Source organism: Bombina bombina, chromosome 6 (assembly GCF_027579735.1).
Source record: "Bombina bombina isolate aBomBom1 chromosome 6, aBomBom1.pri, whole genome shotgun sequence".
NCBI classification, from domain to species: Eukaryota; Metazoa; Chordata; class Amphibia; order Anura; family Bombinatoridae; genus Bombina; species Bombina bombina.
Window position 1 is genome coordinate 332,101,877 of NC_069504.1, and position 23,811 is coordinate 332,125,687.

The 23,811-nt window shown below is 42.5% G+C and overlaps 1 protein-coding gene across 1 annotated transcript in view; it reads left to right on the forward strand.

Moving 5' to 3' along the window:
* The window catches only part of SLC41A2 (solute carrier family 41 member 2), a 577,519-nt gene that overhangs the window by 175,856 nt on the left and 377,852 nt on the right, over nucleotides 1-23,811 (forward strand). Inside the window, exon 4 of the mRNA XM_053716958.1 lies at nucleotides 17,241-17,312. Within this exon, the coding sequence (XP_053572933.1) occupies nucleotides 17,241-17,312 (72 nt within the window). The remainder of the gene's footprint in view (nucleotides 1-17,240; nucleotides 17,313-23,811) is intronic.

Below are 23,811 nucleotides of genomic sequence, written 5' to 3' on the forward strand. Positions count from 1 at the left end.
CTATTTCTTCTACAAGATACGACGAGTCCACGGATTTCATCCTAATTGTGGGATATTATCCTCCTGCTAACAGGAAGTGGCAAAGAGCACCACAGCAGAGCTGTATATATAGATCCTCCCTTCCCCTCCACCCCCAGTCATTCTCTTTGCCTGTGTTATACTAGGAAGAGGTAAAGTGAGGTGTTAGTTTTAGTTTCTTCAATCAAGAAGTTTTTTATTTTAAATGGTACCGGTGTGTACTATTTCTTTCATGTAATTAGCAAGAGTCCATGAGCTAGTGACGTATGGGATATACATTCCTACCAGGAGGGGCAAAGTTTCCCAAACCTCAAAATGCCTATAAATACACCCCTCACCACACCCACAATTCAGTTTTACAAAGTTTGCCTCCTATGGAGGTGGTGAAGTAAGTTTGTGCTAGATTCTACGTTGATATGCGCTCCGCAGCACGTTGGAGCCCGGTTTTCCTCTCAGCATGCAGTGAATGTCAGAGGGATGTGAGGAGAGTATTGCCTATTTGAATGCAGTGATCTCCTTCTACGGGGTCTATTTCATAGGTTCTCTGTTATCGGTCGTAGAGATTCATCTCTTACCTCCCTTTTCAGATCGACGATATACTCTTATTTATATACCATTACCTCTGCTGATACTTCAGGAAAATCGCTGTCTAGTGCTGGAACTACCAAAGCTAAGTGTATCTGCTGTAAACTTTTGGTAGCTATTCCTCCGGCTGTTGTTTGTATTAATTGTCATGACAAACTTGTTAAAGCAGATAATATTTCCTTTAGTAATGTACCATTGCCTGTTGCAGTTCCCTCAACATCTAAGGTGCAGAATGTTCCTGATAACATAAGAGATTTTGTTTCTGAATCCATCAAGAAGGCTATGTCTGTTATTTCTCCTTCTAGTAAACATAAAAAATCTTTTAAAACTTCTCTCTCTACAGATGAATTTTTAAATGAACATCATCATTCTGATTCTGATGACTCTTCTGGTTCAGAGGATTCTGTCTCAGAGATTGATGCTGATAAATCTTCATATTTATTTAAAATGGAATTTATTCGTTCTTTACTTAAAGAAGTACTAATTGCTTTAGAAATAGAGGATTCTGGTCCTCTTGATACTAATTCTAAACGTTTAGATAAGGTATTTAAATCTCCTGTGGTTATTCCAGAAGTTTTTCCTGTTCCTAATGCTATTTCTGAAGTAATTTCCAGAGAATGGGATAAATTGGGTAATTAATTTACTCCTTCTAAACGTTTTAAGCAATTATATCCTGTGCCGTCTGACAGATTAGAATTTTGGGACAAAATCCCTAAAGTCGATGGGGCTATTTCTACCCTTGTTAAACGTACTACTATTCCTACGTCAGATGGTACTTCGTTTAAAGATCCTTTAGATAGGAAAATTGAATCCTTTCTAAGAAAAGCTTATCTGTGTTCAGGTAATCTTCTTAGACCTGCTATATCTTTGGCTGATGTTGCTGCAGCTTCAACTTTTTGGTTGGAGACTTTAGCACAACAAGTAACAGATCATGATTCTCATAATATTATTCTTCTTCTTCAGCATGCTAATAATTTTATCTGTGATGCCATTTTTGATATTATCAGAGTTGATGTCAGGTTTATGTCTCTAGCTATTTTAGCTAGAAGAGCTTTATGGCTTAAAACTTGGAATGCTGATATGGCTTCTAAATCAACTCTACTTTCCATTTCTTTCCAGGGTAACAAATTATTTGGTTCTCAGTTGGATTCCATTATCTCAACTGTTACTGGTGGGAAAGGAACTTTTTTACCACAGGATAAAAAATCTAAGGGTAAAAACAGGGCTAATAATCGTTTTCGTTCCTTTCGTTTCAACAAAGAACAAAAGCCTGATCCTTCATCCTCAGGAGCAGTTTCAGTTTGGAAACCATCTCCAGTCTGGAATAAATCCAAGCCTTCTAGAAAGGCAAAGCCTGCTTCTAAGTCCACATGAAGGTGCGGCCCTCATTCCAGCTCAGCTGGTAGGGGGCAGGTTACGTTTTTTCAAAGAAATTTGGATCAATTCTGTTCACAATCTTTGGATTCAGAACATTGTTTCAGAAGGGTACAGAATTGGTTTCAAGATGAGACCTCCTGAAAAGAGATTTTTTCTTTCCCGTGTCCCAGTAAATCCAGTGAAAGCTCAAGCATTTCTGAATTGTGTTTCAGATCTAGAGTTGGCTGGAGTAATTATGCCAGTTCCAGTTCTGGAACAGGGGATGGGGTTTTATTCAAATCTCTTCATTGTACCAAAGAAGGAGAATTCCTTCAGACCAGTTCTGGATCTAAAAATATTGAATCGTTATGTAAGGATACCAACGTTCAAAATGGTAACTGTAAGGACTATCTTGCCTTTTGTTCAGCAAGGGCATTTTATGTCCACAATAGATTTACAGGATGCATATCTGCATATTCCGATTCATCCAGATCATTATCAGTTCCTGAGATTCTCTTTTCTGGACAAGCATTACCAGTTTGTGGCTCTGCTGTTTGGCCTAGCTACAGCTCCAAGAATTTTTACAAAGGTTCTCGGTGCCCTTCTGTCTGTAATCAGAGAAAAGGGTATTGTGGTATTTCCTTATTTGGACGATATCTTGGTACTTGCTCAGTCTTTACATTTAGCAGAATCTCATACGAATCGACTTGTGTTGTTTCTTCAAGATCATGGTTGGAGGATCAATTCACCAAAAAGTTCATTGATTCCTCAGACAAGGGTAACCTTTCTGGGTTTCCAGATAGATTCAGTGTCCATGACTCTGTCTTTAACAGACAAGAGACGTCGAAACCTTCAGTCACAATCATTCCCTTCGGTAGCCTTATGCATGGAAATTCTAGGTCTTATGACTGCTGCATCGGACGCGATCCCCTTTGCTCGTTTTCACATGCGACCTCTTCAGCTCTGTATGTTGAATCAATGGTGCAAGGATTACACAAAGATATCTCAATTAATATCTTTAAAACCGATTGTACGACACTCTCTAACGTGGTGGACAGATCACCATCGTTTAATTCAGGGGGCTTCTTTTGTGCTTCCGACCTGGACTGTAATTTCAACAGATGCAAGTCTCACAGGTTGGGGAGCTGTGTGGGGATCTCTGACGGCACAAGGAGTTTGGGAATCTCAGGAGGTGAGATTACCGATCAATATTTTGGAACTCCGTGCAATTTTCAGAGCTCTTTAGTCTTGGCCTCTTCTGAAGAGAGAATCGTTCATTTGTTTTCAGACAGACAATGTCACAACTGTGGCATACATCAATCATCAAGGAGGGACTCACAGTCCTCTGGCTATGAAAGAAGTATCTCGAATTCTGGTTTGGGCGGAATCCAGCTCCTGTCTAATCTCTGCGGTTCATATCCCAGGTATAGACAATTGGGAAGCGGATTATCTCAGTCGCCAAACGTTGCATCCGGGCGAATGGTCTCTTCACCCAGAGGTATTTCTTCAGATTGTTCAAATGTGGGAGCTTCCAGAAATAGATCTGATGGCGTCTCATCTAAACAAGAAACTTCCCAGGTATCTGTCCAGATCCCGGGATCCTCAGGCGGAAGCAGTGGATGCATTATCACTTCCTTGGAAGTATCATCCTGCTTATATCTTTCCGCCTCTAGTTCTTCTTCCAAGAGTAATCTCCAAGATTCTGAAGGAATGCTCGTTTGTTCTGCTGGTAGCTCCGGCATGGCCTCACAGGTTTTGGTATGCGGATCTTGTCCGGATGGCCTCTTGCCATCCGTGGACTCTTCCGCTACGACCAGACCTTCTGTCGCAAGGTCCTTTTTTCCATCAGGATCTCAAATCCTTAAATTTAAAGGTATGGAGATTGAACACTTGATTCTTGGTCAAAGAGGTTTCTCTGACTCTGTGATTAATACTATGTTACAGGCTCGTAAATCTGTATCCAGAGAGATATATTATAGAGTCTGGAAGACTTATATTTCTTGGTGTCTTTCTCATCATTTTTCTTGGCATTCTTTTAGAATTCCGAGAATTTTACAGTTTCTTCAGGATGGTTTAGATAAAGGTTTATCCGCAAGTTCTTTGAAAGGACAAATCTCTGCTCTTTCTGTTCTTTTTCATAGAAAGATTGCTAATCTTCCTGATATTCTTTGTTTTGTACAAGCTTTGCTTCGTATAAAACCTGTCATTAAGTCAATTTCTCCTCCTTGGAGTTTGAATTTGGTTCTGGGGGCTCTTCAAGCTCCTCCGTTTGAACCTATGCATTCATTGGACATTAAATTACTTTCTCCAACATAGGTGTGTCCGGTCCACGGCGTCATCCTTACTTGTGGGATATTCTCTTCCCCAACAGGAAATGGCAAAGAGCCCAGCAAAGCTGGTCACATGATCCCTCCTAGGCTCCGCCTACCCCAGTCATTCTCTTTGCCGTTGTACAGGCAACATCTCCACGGAGATGGCTTAGAGTTTTTTAGTGTTTAACTGTAGTTTTTATTATTCAATCAAGAGTTTGTTATTTTGAAATAGTGCTGGTATGTACTATTTACTCAGAAACAGAAAAGAGATGAAGATTTCTGTTTGTATGAGGAAAATGATTTTAGCAACCGTAACTAAAATCCATGGCTGTTCCACACAGGACTGTTGAGAGCAATTAACTTCAGTTGGGGGAACAGTGTGCAGTCTCTTGCTGCTTGAGGTATGACACATTCTAACAAGACGATGTAATGCTGGAAGCTGTCATTTTCCCTATGGGATCCGGTAAGCCATGTTTATTACGATCGTAAATAAGGGCTTCACAAGGGCTTATTAAGACTGTAGACTTTTTCTGGGCTAAATCGATTCATTATTAACACATATTTAGCCTTGAGGAATCATTTTATCTGGGTATTTTGATATAATAATATCGGCAGGCACTGTATTAGACACCTTATTCCTTAGGGGCTTTCCCAAAGCATAAGCAGAGCCTCATTTTCGCGCCGGTGTGGCGCACTTGTTTTTGAGAGGCATGGCATGCAGTCGCATGTGAGAGGAGCTCTGATACTTAGAAAAGACTTTCTGAAGGCGTCATTTGGTATCGTATTCCCCTTTGGGCTTGGTTGGGTCTCAGCAAAGCAGATACCAGGGACTGTAAAGGGGTTAAAGTTTTAAAACGGCTCCGGTTCCGTTATTTTAAGGGTTAAAGCTTCCAAATTTGGTGTGCAATACTTTTAAGGCTTTAAGACACTGTGGTGAAAATTTGATAAATTTTGAACAATTCCTTCATGTTTTTTCGCAATTGCAGTAATAAAGTGTGTTCAGTTTAAAATTTAAAGTGACAGTAACGGTTTTATTTTAAAACGTTTTTGTACTTTGTTATCAAGTTTATGCCTGTTTAACATGTCTGAACTACCAGATAGACTGTGTTCTGAATGTGGGGAAGCCAGAATTCCTATTCATTTAAATAAATGTGATTTATGTGATAATGACAATGATGCCCAAGATGATTCCTCAAGTGAGGGGAGTAAGCATGGTACTGCATCATTCCCTCCTTCGTCTACACGAGTCTTGCCCACTCAGGAGGCCCCTAGTACATCTAGCGCGCCAATACTACTTACTATGCAACAATTAACGGCTGTAATGGATAATTCTGTCAAAAACATTTTAGCCAAAATAAACACTTGTCAGCGTAAGCGCGGCTGCTCTGTTTTAGATACTGAAGAGCATGACGACGCTGATATTAATATCTCTGAAGGGCCCCTAACCCAGTCTGATGGGGCCAGGGAGGTTTTGTCTGAGGGAGAAATTACTGATTCAGGGAACATTTCTCAACAGGCTGAACCTGATGTGATTGCATTTAAATTTAAGTTGGAACATCTCCGCATTCTGCTTAAGGAGGTATTATCCACTCTGGATGATTGTGACAAGTTGGTCATCCCAGAGAAACTATGTAAAATGGACAAGTTCCTAGAGGTGCCGGGGCTCCCAGAAGCTTTTCCTATACCCAAGCGGGTGGCGGACATTGTTAATAAAGAATGGGAGAGGCCAGGTATTCCTTTCGTCCCTCCCCCCATATTTAAAAAATTGTTTCCTATGGTCGACCCCAGAAAGGACTTATGGCAGACAGTCCCCAAGGTCGAGGGAGCGGTTTCCACTTTAAACAAACGCACCACTATACCCATAGAGGATAGTTGTGCTTTCAAAGATCCTATGGATAAAAAATTAGAAGGTTTGCTTAAAAAGATGTTTGTTCAGCAGGGTTACCTTCTACAACCAATTTCATGCATTGTCCCTGTCGCTACAGCCGCATGTTTCTGGTTCGATGAGCTGATAAAGGCGGTCGATAGTGATTCTCCTCCTTATGAGGAGATTATGGACAGAATCAATGCTCTCAAATTGGCTAATTCTTTCACCCTCGACGCCACTTTGCAATTGGCTAGGTTAGCGGCTAAGAATTCTGGGTTTGCTATTGTGGCGCGCAGAGCGCTTTGGTTGAAATCTTGGTCGGCTGATGCGTCTTCCAAGAACAAGCTACTTAACATTCCTTTCAAGGGGAAAACGCTGTTTGGCCCTGACTTGAAAGAGATTATCTCTGATATCACTGGGGGTAAGGGCCACGCCCTTCCTCAGGATCGGCCTTTCAAGGCAAAAAATAAACCTAATTTTCGTCCCTTTCGTAGAAACGGACCAGCCCAAGGTGCTACGTCCTCTAAGCAAGAGGGTAATACTTCTCAAGCCAAGCCAGCTTGGAGACCAATGCAAGGCTGGAACAAAGGAAAGCAGGCCAAGAAACCTGCCACTGCTACCAAGACTGCATGAAATGTTGGCCCCCGATCCGGGACCGGATCTGGTGGGGGGCAGACTCTCTCTCTTCGCTCAGGCTTGGGCAAGAGATGTTCTGGATCCTTGGGCGCTAGAAATAGTCTCCCAAGGTTATCTTCTGGAATTCAAGGGACTTCCCCCAAGGGGGAGGTTCCACAGGTCTCAGTTGTCTTCAGACCACATAAAAAGACAGGCATTCTTACATTGTGTAGAAGACCTGTTAAAAATGGGAGTGATTCATCCTGTTCCATTAAGAGAACAAGGGATGGGGTTCTACTCCAATCTGTTCATAGTTCCCAAAAAAGAGGGAACGTTCAGACCAATCTTAGATCTCAAGATCTTAAACAAGTTTCTCAAGGTTCCATCATTCAAGATGGAAACCATTCGAACTATTCTTCCTTCCATCCAGGAAGGTCAATTCATGACCACGGTGGATTTAAAGGATGCGTATCTACATATTCCTATCCACAAGGAACATCATCGGTTCCTAAGGTTCGCATTCCTGGACAAACATTACCAGTTCGTGGCGCTTCCTTTCGGATTAGCCACTGCTCCAAGGATTTTCACAAAGGTACTAGGGTCCCTTCTAGCTGTGCTAAGACCAAGGGGCATTGCTGTAGTACCTTACTTGGACGACATTTTGATTCAAGCGTCGTCCCTTCCTCAAGCAAAGGCTCACACGGACATTGTCCTGGCCTTTCTCAGATCTCACGGATGGAAAGTGAACGTGGAAAAGAGTTCTCTATCCCCGTCAACAAGGGTTCCCTTCTTGGGAACAATTATAGACTCCTTAGAAATGAGGATTTTTCTAACAGAGGCCAGAAAAACAAAACTTCTAGACTCTTGTCGGATTCTTCATTCCGTTCCTCTTCCTTCCATAGCTCAGTGCATGGAAGTGATCGGGTTGATGGTGGCGGCAATGGACATAGTTCCTTTTGCGCGCATTCATCTAAGACCATTACAACTGTGCATGCTCAGTCAGTGGAATGGGGACTATACAGACTTGTCTCCGAAGATACAAGTAAATCAGAGGACCAGAGACTCACTCCGTTGGTGGCTGTCCCTGGACAACCTGTCACAAGGGATGACATTCCGCAGACCAGAGTGGGTCATTGTCACGACCGACGCCAGTCTGATGGGCTGGGGCGCGGTCTGGGGATCCCTGAAAGCTCAGGGTCTTTGGTCTCGGGAAGAATCTCTTCTACCGATAAATATTCTGGAACTGAGAGCGATATTCAATGCTCTCAAGGCTTGGCCTCAGCTAGCGAGGGCCAAGTTCATACGGTTTCAATCAGACAACATGACAACTGTTGCGTACATCAACCATCAGGGGGGAACAAGGAGTTCCCTAGCGATGGAAGAAGTGACCAAAATCATTCTATGGGCGGAGTCTCACTCCTGCCACCTGTCTGCTATCCACATCCCAGGAGTGGAAAATTGGGAAGCGGATTTTCTGAGTCGTCAGACATTGCATCCGGGGGAGTGGGAACTCCATCCGGAAATCTTTGCCCAAGTCACTCAGCTGTGGGGCATTCCAGACATGGATCTGATGGCCTCTCGTCAGAACTTCAAAGTTCCTTGCTACGGGTCCAGATCCAGGGATCCCAAGGCGGCTCTAGTGGATGCACTAGTAGCACCTTGGACCTTCAAACTAGCTTATGTGTTCCCGCCCTTTCCTCTCATCCCCAGGCTGGTAGCCAGGATCAATCAGGAGAGGGCGTCGGTGATCTTGATAGCTCCTGCGTGGCCACGCAGGACTTGGTATGCAGATCTGGTGAATATGTCATCGGCTCCACCTTGGAAGCTACCTTTGAGACGAGACCTTCTTGTTCAGGGTCCGTTCGAACATCCGAATCTGGTTTCACTCCAGCTGACTGCTTGGAGATTGAACGCTTGATTTTATCGAAGCGAGGGTTCTCAGATTCTGTTATCGATACTCTTGTTCAGGCCAGAAAGCCTGTAACTAGAAAGATTTACCACAAAATTTGGAAAAAATATATCTGTTGGTGTGAATCTAAAGGATTCCCTTGGGACAAGGTTAAGATTCCTAGGATCCTATCCTTCCTTCAAGAAGGATTGGAAAAAGGATTATCTGCAAGTTCCCTGAAGGGACAGATTTCTGCCTTGTCGGTGTTACTTCACAAAAAACTGGCTGCTGTGCCAGATGTTCAAGCTTTTGTTCAGGCTCTGGTTAGAATTAAGCCTGTTTACAAACCTTTGACTCCTCCTTGGAGTCTCAATTTAGTTCTTTCAGTTCTTCAGGGGGTTCCGTTTGAACCCTTGCATTCCGTTGATATTAAATTATTATCTTGGAAAGTTTTGTTTTTAGTTGCAATTTCTTCTGCCAGAAGAGTTTCAGAATTATCTGCTCTGCAGTGTTCTCCTCCTTATCTGGTGTTCCATGCAGATAAGGTGGTTTTACGTACTAAACCTGGTTTTCTTCCAAAAGTTGTTTCTAACAAAAACATTAACCAGGAGATTATCGTACCTTCTCTGTGTCCGAAACCAGTTTCAAAGAAGGAACGTTTGTTGCACAATTTGGATGTTGTTCGCGCTCTAAAATTCTATTTAGATGCTACAAAGGATTTTAGACAAACATCTTCCTTGTTTGTTGTTTATTCCGGTAAAAGGAGAGGTCAAAAAGCAACTTCTACCTCTCTCTCTTTTTGGATTAAAAGCATCATCAGATTGGCTTACGAGACTGCCGGACGGCAGCCTCCCGAAAGAATCACAGCTCATTCCACTAGGGCTGTGGCTTCCACATGGGCCTTCAAGAACGAGGCTTCTGTTGATCAGATATGTAGGGCAGCGACTTGGTCTTCACTGCACACTTTTACCAAATTTTACAAGTTTGATACTTTTGCTTCTTCTGAGGCTATTTTTGGGAGAAAGGTTTTGCAAGCCGTGGTGCCTTCCATTTAGGTGACCTGATTTGCTCCCTCCCGTCATCCGTGTCCTAAAGCTTTGGTATTGGTTCCCACAAGTAAGGATGACGCCGTGGACCGGACACACCTATGTTGGAGAAAACAGAATTTATGTTTACCTGATAAATTACTTTCTCCAACGGTGTGTCCGGTCCACGGCCCGCCCTGGTTTTTTAATCAGGTCTGATAATTTATTTTCTTTAACTACAGTCACCACGGTACCATATGGTTTCTCCTATGCAAATATTCCTCCTTAACGTCGGTCGAATGACTGGGGTAGGCGGAGCCTAGGAGGGATCATGTGACCAGCTTTGCTGGGCTCTTTGCCATTTCCTGTTGGGGAAGAGAATATCCCACAAGTAAGGATGACGCCGTGGACCGGACACACCGTTGGAGAAAGTAATTTATCAGGTAAACATAAATTCTGTTTTCTTGGAAAGTTTTGTTCCTTTTGGCAATCTCTTCTGCCAGAAGAGTTTCTGAATTATCTGCTCTTTCTTGTGAGTCTCCTTTTCTGATTTTTCATCAGGATAAGGCAGTGTTGCGAACTTCTTTTGAATTTTTACCTAAAGTTGTGAATTCTAACAACATTAGTAGGGAAATTGTGGTTCCTTCATTATGTCCTAATCCTAAGAATTCTAAGGAGAAATCATTGCATTCTTTGGATGTTGTTAGAGCTTTGAAATATTATGTTGAAGCTACTAAGTCTTTCCGAAAGACTTCTAGTTTATTTGTTATCTTTTCTGGTTCTAGAAAAGGCCAGAAAGCTTCTGCCATTTCTTTGGCATCTTGGTTGAAATCTTTAATTCATCTTGCCTATGTTGAGTCGGGTAAATCTCCGCCTCAAAGGATTACAGCTCATTCTACTAGGTCAGTTTCTACTTCCTGGGCGTTTAGGAATGAAGCTTCGATTGTTCAGATTTGCAAAGCAGCAACTTGGTCCTCTTTGCATACTTTTACTAAATTCTACCATTTTGATGTATTTTCTTCTTCTGAAGCAGTTTTTGGTAGAAAAGTACTTCAGGCAGCGGTTTCAGTTTGAATCTTCTGCTTATGTTTTTCATTAAACTTTATTTTGGGTGTGGATTATTTTCAGCAGGAATTGGCTGTCTTTATTTTATCCCTCCCTCTCTAGTGACTCTTGCGTGGAAAGATCCACATCTTGGGTAATCATTATCCCATACGTCACTAGCTCATGGACTCTTGCTAATTACATGAAAGAAAACATAATTTATGTAAGAACTTACCTGATAAATTCATTTCTTTCATATTAGCAAGAGTCCATGAGGCCCGCCCTTTTTTTGGGGTGGTTATGATTTTTGTATAAAGCACAATTATTCCAATTCCTTATTTTATATGCTTTCGCACTTTTTTATCACCCCACTTCTTGGCTATTCGTTAAACTGAATTGTGGGTGTGGTGAGGGGTGTATTTATAGGCATTTTGAGGTTTGGGAAACTTTGCCCCTCCTGGTAGGAATGTATATCCCATACGTCACTAGCTCATGGACTCTTGCTAATATGAAAGAAATGAATTTATCAGGTAAGTTCTTACATAAATTATGTTTTTCCTCAGGGGGATATGGAAGAAGATTTCTGCCCTGAGGTTGATGATCTTAGCAGCTGTAACTAAGATCCATGTTGGTTTCCACAGAGTGCTGAAGATAGTGCAAGAGAAATCTTCAGTGTGGAGAACGGTTTCATGCTACAAGCAGCATTAAGGTATGTGCAGCCCTTTTTTTCTGAGGAGACTTGATATATCAGAACTGGCTGGCATTAATTTCCCTATAAGGGAATGGGGTAAGCAGTAGACCTATTATACAGAGGGGTGTTACTGGAGTCCCTTGTATTTATTTTTCTAAGTTTACAATATAATGGGCATTATATGACACTCTGGGAGAGGCAAAAAGTGGTTGATGGATCTTTTTATTTCATCAGTTAACCAGTATGACTTGCTGGGATATGTTTGGGGTGTTTATTGTTCCACTTAGTTTTGTTTGCAAAACAACTTCACCATGCGGTTGTTTTTCGGCCTATTTCGGCATCGGCCATAAGGGGCAGGGCTTGTTTTTGCGCGCTCAGATGCGTACTTCCTTCTGACTGAGAAGCAGCAAGCAGTAACTCTGGTTGCTCCTGGACAGTGATTCTCTGGTCCGGAGTGTTGGCAAGTCATTTTGAAGTACCCTGGGGGCAGGTAGGTGCCACAGCAGAGCTATGGCGAGGTGCAGGGGGGTATTTTTGTGAAAACTGAAATTTTTTTGATCTAAGTTAACTTTAGAGTTTTATTTCTCCCCTTACTACTGGGGTGCAATAATTTTTGGAGCAATCCATACGTTTAAGTTAATTTTTAAGGCAAATTAACGTTCTTAAAGCAGTTTTGGAAAAAAATGTGAGCTTTTTATTTCTTAAAGGCGCAGTACACGTTTTTCAAAAATTTATTTAAAGCAATAAATAAAGTGTTTAAACGACTTCTGTGGTTATTACTAGTCTGTTCAACATGTCTGACATTGAGGAATCTCATTGCTCTATGTGTTTAGAAGCTATTGTGGAACCCCCCCCCCTTACATTGTGTACCTCTTGTACTGAAAGGGCCTTACATTGTAAAGACCATATTTTAGGTCAAGAAAGTGTGCCTAAGGATGATTCTCAGTCTGAAGAGAATCAGGATATGCCATCCAATTCTCCCCAAGTGTCACAACCTTTAACGCCCACACAAGCGACGCCAAGTACCTCTAGTGCGTCTAATTCTTTTACTCTGCCGGAGATGGCTGCAGTTATGTCAACTACCCTTACAGAGGTATTATCTAAATTACCAGTGTTACAGGGTAAACGCAGTAGGTGAGGTTTTAATGTAAATACTGAATCCTCTGATGCTTTATTGGCTATTTCCGATGTACCCTCACAGTGTTCTCAGTTGGGGGTCAGGGAATTGCTGTCTGAGGGAGAGCTTTCAGACTCAGGGAATGTGTTACCTCAGACAGATTCGGACATTATGTCCTTTAAATTTAAGCTTGAACACCTCCGCCTGTTACTTAGGGAGGTTTTAGCGATTCTGGAGGATTGTGACCCTATTGTAATACCACCAGAGAAATTGTGTAAGATGGACAAATATTTAGAGGTACCTACTTACACTGATGTTTTTCCGGTTCCTAAAAGAATTTCGGAAATTATAAAAAGGAATGCAATAGACCAGGTATACCGTTTTTTCTCCCCCTCCTAATTTTAAGAAAATGTTTCCCATATCAGACACCATTCGGGGCTCATGGCAAACGGTCCCTAAGGTAGAGGGAGCGATATCTACCCTGGCTAAGCGTACAACTATACCCGTTGAGGACAGTTGTGCTTTCACAGACCCTATGGATAAAAAATTAGAGGGTCTTCTGAAGAAATTATTTATTAATCAGGGTTTTCTTTTACAACTTACGGCTTGCATTGTTCCAGTAACTACTGCAGCAGCTTTTTGGTTTGAGGCTCTGGAAGAGTCTCTTAAGGTTGAGACCCCGTTAGATGACATTTTGGATAGAATTAAGGCTCTCAAGCTAGCTAATTCTTTTATTACTGATGCTGCTTTTCAAATTACTAAATTAGCGGCGAAAAATGCAGGATTTGCTATTCAAGCGCGTAGAGCGTTGTGGCTCAAATCTTGGTCTGCTGATGTGTCATCAAAAACTAAGCTTTTAGCTATTCCCTTTAAAGGTAAGACCCTTTTCGGGCCTGAATTGAAGGAAATCATTTCTGACATTACAGGAGGTAAAGGCCATGCCCTACCTCAGGATAAGTCTGTTAAGATGAGGGGTAAACAGAATAATTTTTGTTCCTTTCGGAATTTTAAAGGAGGACCCTCTGCTTCCTCTTCCTCCACAAAGCAGGAAGGGAATTTTACCCAATCTAAGTCAGTCTGGAGACCCAACCAGAACTGGAATAAAGGTAAACAATCCAAGAAGCCCGCTGCTGCTACAAAGACAGCATGAAGGGGCGGCACCCGATCCGGGACCGGATCTAGTAGGGGGCAGACTTTCTTTCTTTGCCCAGGCTTGGGCAAGAGATGTTCAGAACCCCATGGCACCTGAAATAGTGACCCACGGTTATCAATTGGAATTCAAGGATTTTCTCCCTAGAGGGAGATTTCATCTTTCAAGATTATCTGCAGACCAGATAAAAAGAGAGGCGTACTTACGCTGTGTAAAAGACCTTTTTACTATGGGAGTAATTTGTCCCGTTCCAAAATCGGAACAGGGACAGGGGTTTTACTCAAACCTATTCGTGGTTCCCAAAAAAGAGGGAACTTTCAGACCCATTTTAGACCTCAAGTGTCTAAACAGGTTTCTCAGAGTCCCATCGTTCAAAATGGAGACTATACGAACAATCTTACCAATGATCCAAGAGGGTCAATATATGACTACCGTGGATTTGAAAGAGGCTTACCTTCATATTCCTATCCACAAGGATCATCATCAGTTTCTAAGGTTTGCCTTCCTGGACAAACATTATCAGTTCGTGGCTCTTCCCTTTGGGTTGGCCACAGCACCCAGAATCTTCACGAAGGTTCTAGGATCTCTTCTGGCGGTTCTCAGACCGCGAGGCATAGCAGTGGCGCCTTACCTGGAACAATATTCTTATCCAGGCGTCAACGTATCAACTGACAAAATCTCACACGGACACAGTGTTGTCTTTCCTGAGAACTCATGGTTGGAAGGTGAACATAGAGAAGAGTTCACTAGTTCCACAGACAAGGGTTCCTTTCTTGGGAACTCTGATAGACTCGGTAGCCATGAAAATATTTCTGACGGAGGTCGGAAAATCAAAGATTTGCAGAGCACGTCAGTCCATTTCTCGGCCATCAGTGGCTCAGTGTATGGAGGTAATTGGGGTAATGGTAGCGGCAATGGACATCATTCCGTTTGCTCGCTTTCATCTCAGACCACTGTAGCTGTAGCATGCTCGGACAGTGGAATGGGGATTATGCGGATTTATCTCCTCAGATAAATCTAGATCAAGAAACCAGAGACTCTCTTCTTTGGTGGTTGTCGCCGGATCATCTGGCCCAGGGGACTTGTTTCTGCAGACCCTCGTGGGTAATAGTGACAATGGACGCCAGCCTACTGGGCTGGGGTGCAGTCTGGAATTCCCTGAAGGCTCAGGGTGTTTGGACTCAGGTGGAGTCTCTACTTCCAATCAATATTCTGGAACTGAGAGCAATATTCAATGCGCTACAGGCGTGGCCTCAGTTGGCTTCGGCCAAATTCATCAGATTCCAGTCGGACAACATCACGACTGTGGCATATATCAATCATCAGGGGGGGACAAGGAGTTCCTTAGCGATGATAGAAGTGTCCAAGATAATCCGATGGGCGGAGGCCCACTCTTTTTATCTGTCAGCAATCTACATCCCAGGAGTAGAGAACTGGGAAGCAGATTTTTTAAGTCGACAGACCTTTCATCTGGGGGAGTGGGAATTCCACCCGGAGGTGTTTGCCTCACTGATTCTCCAATGGGGCAGACCGGAATTGGATCTGATGGCATCTCGACAGAATGCCAAGCTTCCAAGATACGGATCCAGGTCAAGGGATCCTCAGGCCGAACTGATAGATGCCTTGGCAGTGCCTTGGTCGTTCAGCCTAGCTTATGTGTTTCCACCTTTTCCTCTCCTTCCACGCGTGATTGCTCGAATCAAACAGGAGAGAGCTTCAGTAATCCTGCAAGCGCCTGCGTGGCCACGCAGGACTTGGTATGCGGATCTAGTGGACATGTCCTCTCTGCCACCGTGGAAACTTCCTTTGAGACAGGACCTTCTCATTCAAGGTCCTTTCCAACATCCAAATCTAATTTCTCTGCAGCTGACTGCGTGGAGATTGAACTCTTGATTTTATCGAAGCAAGGATTCTCTGATACGGTCATCAATACTTTGATACAGGCTAGAAAGCCTGTCACTAGAAAAATCTATCATAAGATATGGCGTAAATATCTTTATTGGTGTGAATCCAAGGGTTACTCATGGAGTAAAGTTAGGATTCCTAGGATTCTGTCTTTTCTCCAAGAAGGACTGGAGAAAGGCTTATCAGCAAGTTCCTTAAAGGGACACATTTCTGCTTTGTCATTTTTGTTTCACAAACGTTTGGCAGATGTGCCAGATGTTCAGTCTTTTTGTCAGGCTCTATCTAGAATGAAGCCTGTATTTAGACCTATTACTCCTCTTTGGAGTTTGAATTTAGTTCTTCGTGTTCTTCAAGGGGTTCCGTTTGAACCTATGCATTCCATAGATATTAAATTGTTATCTTGGAAAGTTCTGTTTTTGGTTGCTATTTCTTCTGCTCGAAGAGTTTCTGAGCTTTCAGCGTTACAGTGTGATTCGCCTTATCTCATTTTTCATTCTGATAAGGTGGTTTTACGTACTAAACCTGGATTTCTTCCTAAGGTTGTTTCGAACAAAAATATTAATCAGGAAATTGTTGTTCCTTCCTTGTGTCCTAATCCTTCTTCTAAGAAGGAGCGTATGTTGCATAATCTGGACGTGGTCCGTGCCTTAAAGTTTTACTTACAGGCAACTAAGGATTTCCATCAATCATCTTCATTATTCATTGTTTATTCTGGAAAGCGTAGGGGTCAGAAAGCTACGGCTACCTCTCTTTCTTTTTGGCTGAGAAGTATCATCCGCCTGGCATATGAGACTGCTGGCCAGCAGCCTCCTGAAAGAATTACGGCTCATTCTACTAGGGCTGTGGCTTCCACATGGGCCTTTAAAAACGATGCATCTGTTGAACAGATTTGTAAGGCTGCGACTTGGTCATCCCTTCATACTTTTTCCAAATTTTACAAATTTGATACTTTTGCTTCTTCTGAGGCTGTTTTTGGGAGAAAAGTTCTTCAAGCAGTGGTGCCTTCCGTTTAGGTCTGTGTCTTGTCCCTCCCTTTCATCCGTGTCCTGTTGCTTTGGTATTGTATCCCACAAGTAAGGATGAAATATGTGGACTCGTCGTATCTTGTAGAAGAAAAGGAAATTTATGCTTACCTGATAAATTGATTTATTCTACGATACGACGAGTCCACGGCCCTCCCTGTCAATTTAAGACAGATTAAAGTTTTTATTATTTACAACTTCAGTCACCTCTGCACCTTATAGCTTTTCCTTTCTCTTCCTATAACCTTCGGTTGAATGACTGGAGGTGGAGGGGAAGGGAGGAGCTATATATACAACTCTGCTGTGGTGCTCTTTGCCACTTCCTGTTAACAGGAGGATAATATCCCACAAGTAAGGATGAAATCCGTGGACTCGTCGTATCGTAGAAGAAATCAATTTATCAGGTAAGCATAAATTTCCTTTTTACAGTGATTTAACTCCTTGACTGCTTGTATGTGTCTTTTTATTAGTGAATGAGCTAATTCACTTCTGCATGCCTTTGGCAATTAAGGAGTTAAACTGTATGCATGCATGTGTACAAAGGGGTTAAGCATATAATTATATATATGCAAGCAACTGTGTAATAATAAAATACTATAACACATTTTAAATATTTTCTTTCTGTTGCTTATCCTTTTCTTTTAGGTTAATGTTGGGAAAATGGACTCTCCAATTGAGAAATGGAACTTAATTATTGGTAATCTAGCTTTGAAACAGGTGAGCAATAGACTACACATGACTACTGCATTTTCCTTCCTCAATTTTTCTTCTTCTTTCTCTTTCTTTTTTTCTCCTTCATTTCTCTCCTTCCCCAATTGTCTTTCTCTTTTTTCCTTTATTTCTATTCTGTGTTTCTGCCCTTCCTTTCTCCTGTTAAGTGTGGTCAGTCCACGGGTCATCATTACTTCTGGGATATTAACTCCTCCCCAACAGGAAGTGCAAGAGGATTTACCCAGCAGAGCTGCTATATAGCTCCTCCCCTCTACGTCACCTCCAGTCATTCTCTTGCACCCAACGAATAGATAGGATGTGTGAGAGGACTGTGGTGATTATACTTAGTTTTATACCTTCAATCAAAAGTTTGTTATTTTATAATAGCACCGGAGTGTGTTATTCCTTCTCTGGTAGAATTTGAAGAAGAATCTACCTGAGTTTTTTCTATGATTTTAGCCGGAGTAGTTAAGATCATATTGCTGTTTCTCGGCCATCTGAGGAGAGGTAAACTTCAGATCAGGGGACAGCGGGCAGATTAATCTGCAAGAGGTATGTAGCAGCTTATTATTTTCTGACAATGGAATTGATGAGAAAATTCTGCCATACCGATATAATGTAAACTCAGCCTTAAATGCAGTAGCAGCAACTGGTATCAGGCTGTCATGTATGTATATTTTACACTTCAGTATTCTGGGTAATGGCACTTCACTGGAATTATACTGTATGCATAAGACTTTAGCCTAATTTGCAGGGACTAGCAACAGGCTTTTTAATAACACTTAATTTATTTATGTTAAACGTTTTTTGCTGGCATGTAAAATCGTTAATTTTCTGAGGTACTGGGTGAAAAAATGTTTTGGGCACTATTTTTTCCACTTGGCAGTCGTTTTTATTTAATTTATGACAGTTTACTGATCTCTCTCACTGTTGTGTATGAGGGGGAGGGGCCTTTTTTAGCGCTTTTGCTACGCATCAAAAAATTCAGTCAGAAGTTTATTGTCTTCCCTGCATGATCCGGTTCATCTCTTCAGAACTCAGGGGTCTTCAAAACTTGTTTTGAGGGAGGTAATCACTCACAGCAGAGCTGTGAGATTGTAGTTGACTGTGATAAAAAACGTTTATTTCTGTATTTTTTTTCTGCTATCAGGGTTAATTATCCTTTGCTAATGGGAGCAATCCTTTGCTAAAAGTGTGTTTTTTACAAAGATTTGATGCTATAACTTTTCAGTTTATCAATTTTCAACTGTCATAACTTTTTCTGTGCTTCTTATAGGCACAGTACGTTTTGCATATTATAGTAAATTACTTGAAAAGTATTTCCAAGTTGCTAGTTTATTTGCTAGTGTGTTAAACATGTCTGATTCAGAGGAAGATATCTGTGCTATATGTGCTAAAGCCAAAGTGGAGCCCAATAGAAATTTATGTACTAACTGCATTGATGCTACTTTAAATAAAAGTCAATCTGTACAAATTGAACATATTTCACCAAACAACGAGGGGAGAGTTATGCCGACTAACTCGCCTCACGTGTCAGTACCTGCATCTCCCGCTCGGGAGGTGCGTGATATTGTAGCGCCGAGTACATCTGGGCGGCCATTACAAATCACATTACAGGATATGGCTACTGTTATGACTGAAGTTTTGGCTAAATTACCAGAACTAAGAGGTAAGCGTGATCACTCTGGGGTGAGAACAGAGTGCGCTGATAATATTAGGGCCATGTCAGATACTGCGTCACAATTTGCAGAACATGAGGACGGAGAGCTTCATTCTGCGGGTGACGGTTCTGATCCAAACAGACTGGATTCAGATATTTAAAATTTTAAATTTAAGCTGGAAAACCTCCGTGTATTACTAGGGGAGGTGTTAGCGGCTCTGAATGATTGTAACACAGTTGCAATACCAGAGAAATTGTGTAGGTTGGATAAATATTTTGCGGTACCGTCGAGTACTGACGTTTTTCCTATACCTAAGAGACTTACTGAAATTGTTACTAAGGAGTGGGATAGACCCGGTGTGCCGTTCTCACCCCCTCCAATATTTAGAAAGATGTTTCCAATAGACGCCACCACACGGGACTTATGGCAAACGGTCCCTAAGGTGGAGGGAGCAGTTTCTACTTTAGCTAAGCGTACCACTATCCCGGTGGAGGATAGCTGTGCCTTTTCAGATCCAATGGATAAAAAGTTAGAGGGTTACCTTAAGAAAATGTTTGTTTAACAAGGTTTTATATTGCAACTTCTTGCATGCATTGCGCCTGTCACGGCTGCAGCAGCATTTTGGTTTGAGTCTCTGGAAGAGACACTTGAATCAGCTCCATTAGATGAGATTACACACAAGCTTAAAGCCCTTAAGTTAGCTAACTCATTTATTTCGGATGCCGTAGTACATTTAACTAAACTTACGGCTAAGAATTCCGGATTCGCCATTCAGGCGCGCAGAGCACTGTGGCTAAAATCCTGGTCAGATGATGTTACTTCTAAATCTAAATTGCTTAATATTCCTTTCAAAGGGCAGACCTTATTCGGGCCCGGGTTGAAAGAAATTATCGCTGACATTACAGGGGGTAAAGGCCATGCCCTGCCTCAAGACAGAGCCAAACCTAAGGCTAGACAGTCTAATTTTCGTTCCTTTCATAATTTCAAAGCAGGAGCAGCATCAGCTTCCTCTGCACCAAAACAGGAAGGAGCTGTTGCTCGCTACAGACAAGGCTGGAGACCTAACCAGTCCTGGAACAAGGGCAAGCAGGCCAGGAAACCTGCTGCTGCCCCTAAGACAGCATGAATCGAGGGCCCCCGATCCGGGAACGGATCTAGTGGGGGGCAGACTTTCTCTCTTCGCCCAGGCTTGGGCAAGAGATGTCCAGGATCCCTGGGCGTTAGAGATCATATCTCAGGGATACCTTCTGGACTTCAAATCCTCTCCCCCAAGAGGGAGATTTCATCTGTCAAGGTTGTCAACAAACCAAATAAAGAAAGAGGCGTTTCTACGCTGCGTACAAGATCTTTTATTAATGGGAGTGATCCATCCGGTTCCACAGTCGGAACAAGGACAAGGGTTTTACTCAAATCTGTTTGTGGTTCCCAAAAAAGAGGGAACTTTCAGGCCAATCTTGGATTTAAAGATCCTAAACAAATTCCTAAGAGTTCCATCTTTCAAAATGGAAACAATTCGGACAATTTTACCCATGATCCAAAAGGGTCAGTACATGACCACAGTGGATTTAAAGGATGCTTACCTTCACATACCAATTCACAAAGATCATTACCGGTATCTAAGGTTTGCCTTTCTAGACAGGCATTACCAGTTTGTAGCTCTTCCATTCGGATTGGCTACGGCTCCAAGAATCTTCACAAAGGTTCTGGGTGCTCTTCTGGCGGTACTAAGACCGCGAGGAATTTCAGTAGCTCCGTACCTAGACGACATTCTGATACAAGCTTCAAGCTTTCAAACTGCCAAGTCTCATACAGAGTTAGTACTGGCATTTCTAAGGTCGCATGGATGGAAGGTGAACAAAAAGAAGAGTTCTCTCTTTCCTCTCACAAGAGTTCCCTTCTTGGGGACTCTGATAGATTCTGTAGAAATGAAGATTTACCTGACAGAAGACAGGTTAACAAAGCTTCAAAATGCATGCCGTGTCCTTCATTCCATTCAACACCCGTCAGTAGCTCAATGCATGGAGGTGATCGGCTTAATGGTAGCGGCAATGGACATAGTACCCTTTGCACGCCTACATCTCAGACCGCTGCAATTGTGCATGCTAAGTCAGTGGAACGGGTATTACTCAGACTTGTCCCCTACTCTGAATCTGGATCAAGAGACCAGAAATTCTCTTCTATGGTGGCTTTCTCGGCCACATCTGTCCAGGGGGATGCCATTCAGCAGGCCGGACTGGACAATTGTAACAACAGACGCCAGCCTACTAGGTTGGGGCGCTGTCTGGAATTCTCTGAAGGCTCAGGGACTATGGAATCCGGAGGAGACTCTCCTACCAATAAACATTCTGGAATTGAGAGCAGTTCTCTATGCCCTTCTGGCTTGGCCCCAGTTAACAACTCGGGGGTTCATCAGGTTTCAGTCGGACAACATCACGACTGTAGCTTACATCAACCATCAGGGAGGGACAAGAAGCTCCCTAGCAATGATGGAAGTATCAAAGATAATTCGCTGGGCAGAGTCTCACTCTTGCCACCTGTCAGCAATCCACATCCCGGGAGTGGAGAACTGGGAGGCGGATTTCTTAAGTCGTCAGACTTTTCATCCGGGGGAGTGGGAACTTCATCCGGAGGTCTTTGCCCAAATACTTCGACGTTGGGGCAAACCAGAGATAGATCTCATGGCGTCTCGACAGAACGCCAAGCTTCCTCGTTACGGGTCCAGATCCAGGGATCCGGGAGCGGTTCTGATAGATGCTTTGACAGCACCTTGGACCTTCGGGATGGCTTATGTGTTTCCACCCTTCCCGATGCTTCCTCGATTGATTGCCAGAATCAAACAGGAGAGAGCATCAGTGATTCTAATAGCGCCTGCATGGCCACGCAGGACTTGGTATGCAGATCTAGTGGACATGTCATCCTGTCCACCTTGGTCTCTACCTCTGAAACAGGACCTTCTGATCGAGGGTCCCTTCAAACATCAAAATCTAATTTCTCTGAAGCTGACTGCTTGGAAATTGAACGCTTGATTTTATCAAAACATGGTTTTTCTGAGTCAGTTATTGATACCTTAATACAGGCTAGGAAGCCTGTTACCAGAAAGATTTATCATAAGATATGGCGCAAATACTTATATTGGTGCGAATCCAAGAGTTACTCATGGAGTTAGGTTAGGATTCCGAGGATATTGTCTTTTCTACAAGAAGGTTTAGAAAAGGGTTTATCCGCTAGTTCCTTAAAGGGACAGTTTTCAGCTCTGTCCATTCTTTTGCACAAACGTCTGTCAGAAGTTCCGGACGTTCAAGCTTTTTGTCAGGCTTTAGCTAGGATCAAGCCTGTGTTTAAAACTGTTGCTCCACCATGGAGTTTGAACTTAGTTCTTAATGTTTTACAGGGTGTTCCGTTTGAACCCCTTCATTCCATTGATATCAAGCTGTTATCTTGGAAAGTTCTATTTTTAATGGCGATTTCCTCGGCTCGAAGAGTCTCTGAGTTATCCGCCTTACATTGTGATTCTCCTTATCTGATTTTTCATTCAGACAAGGTAGTTCTGCGTACTAAACCTGGGTTCCTACCTAAGGTGGTCACTAACAGGAATATCAATCAAGAGATTGTGGTTCCATCTTTGTGTCCTAATCCTTCTTCGAAGAAGGAACGTCTGCTACACAATCTAGATGTAGTCCGTGCCCTGAAATTTTATCTACAGGCAACTAAGGATTTTCGACAAACGTCTTCCCTGTTTGTCGTTTATTCTGGTCAGAGGAGAGGTCAAAAAGCTTCGGCTACCTCTCTTTCTTTTTGGCTTCGTAGCATAATTCGGTTAGCCTATGAGACTGCTGGGCAGCAGCCTCCTGAAAGAATTACAGCACATTCTACTAGAGCTGTGGCTTCCACTTGGGCCTTTAAGAATGAGGCTTCTGTTGAACAGATTTGCAAGGCTGCAACTTGGTCTTCTCTTCATACTTTTTCCAAATTTTACAAATTTGACACTTTTGCTTCTTCGGAGGCTGTTTTTGGGAGAAAGGTTCTTCAGGCAGTGGTTCCTTCCGTATAAAGAGCCTGCCTGTCCCTCCCGTCATCCGTGTACTTTAGCATTGGTATTGGTATCCCAGAAGTAATGATGACCCGTGGACTGACCACACTTAACAGGAGAAAACAAAATTTATGCTTACCTGATAAATTCCTTTCTCCTGTAGTGTGGTCAGTCCACGGCCCGCCCTGTTTTTTATGGCAGGTAAAAATTTTTTTGAATTATACTCCAGTCACCACTACACCCTTTGGCTTCTCCTTTCTCGTTGGTCCTTGGTCGAATGACTGGAGGTGACGTAGAGGGGAGGAGCTATATAGCAGCTCTGCTGGGTGAATCCTCTTGCACTTCCTGTTGGGGAGGAGTTAATATCCCAGAAGTAATGATGACCCGTGGACTGACCACACTACAGGAGAAAGGAATTTATCAGGTAAGCATAAATTTTGTTTTTTACTTTAATTTTGTTCACCTGTTTTTTTTCTTTTTTTCCTTTCTTTTTTTCTTACATTCCTTTCTTTATTTCACATCAAACGTGTGTGTGTGTGTGCGTGCGTGCGTGCGTGCGTGCGGGGATGATGTGTACAAGTACCACAGATTATTTCACTATGGCTTAATGGGCATTGTTAAACAATGGAAGATGTTAAATTCATACTTCGCTTTAGATTTTGGTGTTTGTTAAAGGGATATTAACCGTGTATATGAAATCTCCAATTCTGTTAGAAGCATTTTGCTGTAGCTATAAGCTTACAAAAAGGTTATATTAAAAATAATTTGACCATCATCCATGAGACTTGTTGCTGCTGCGAAATTAAGCCAAATG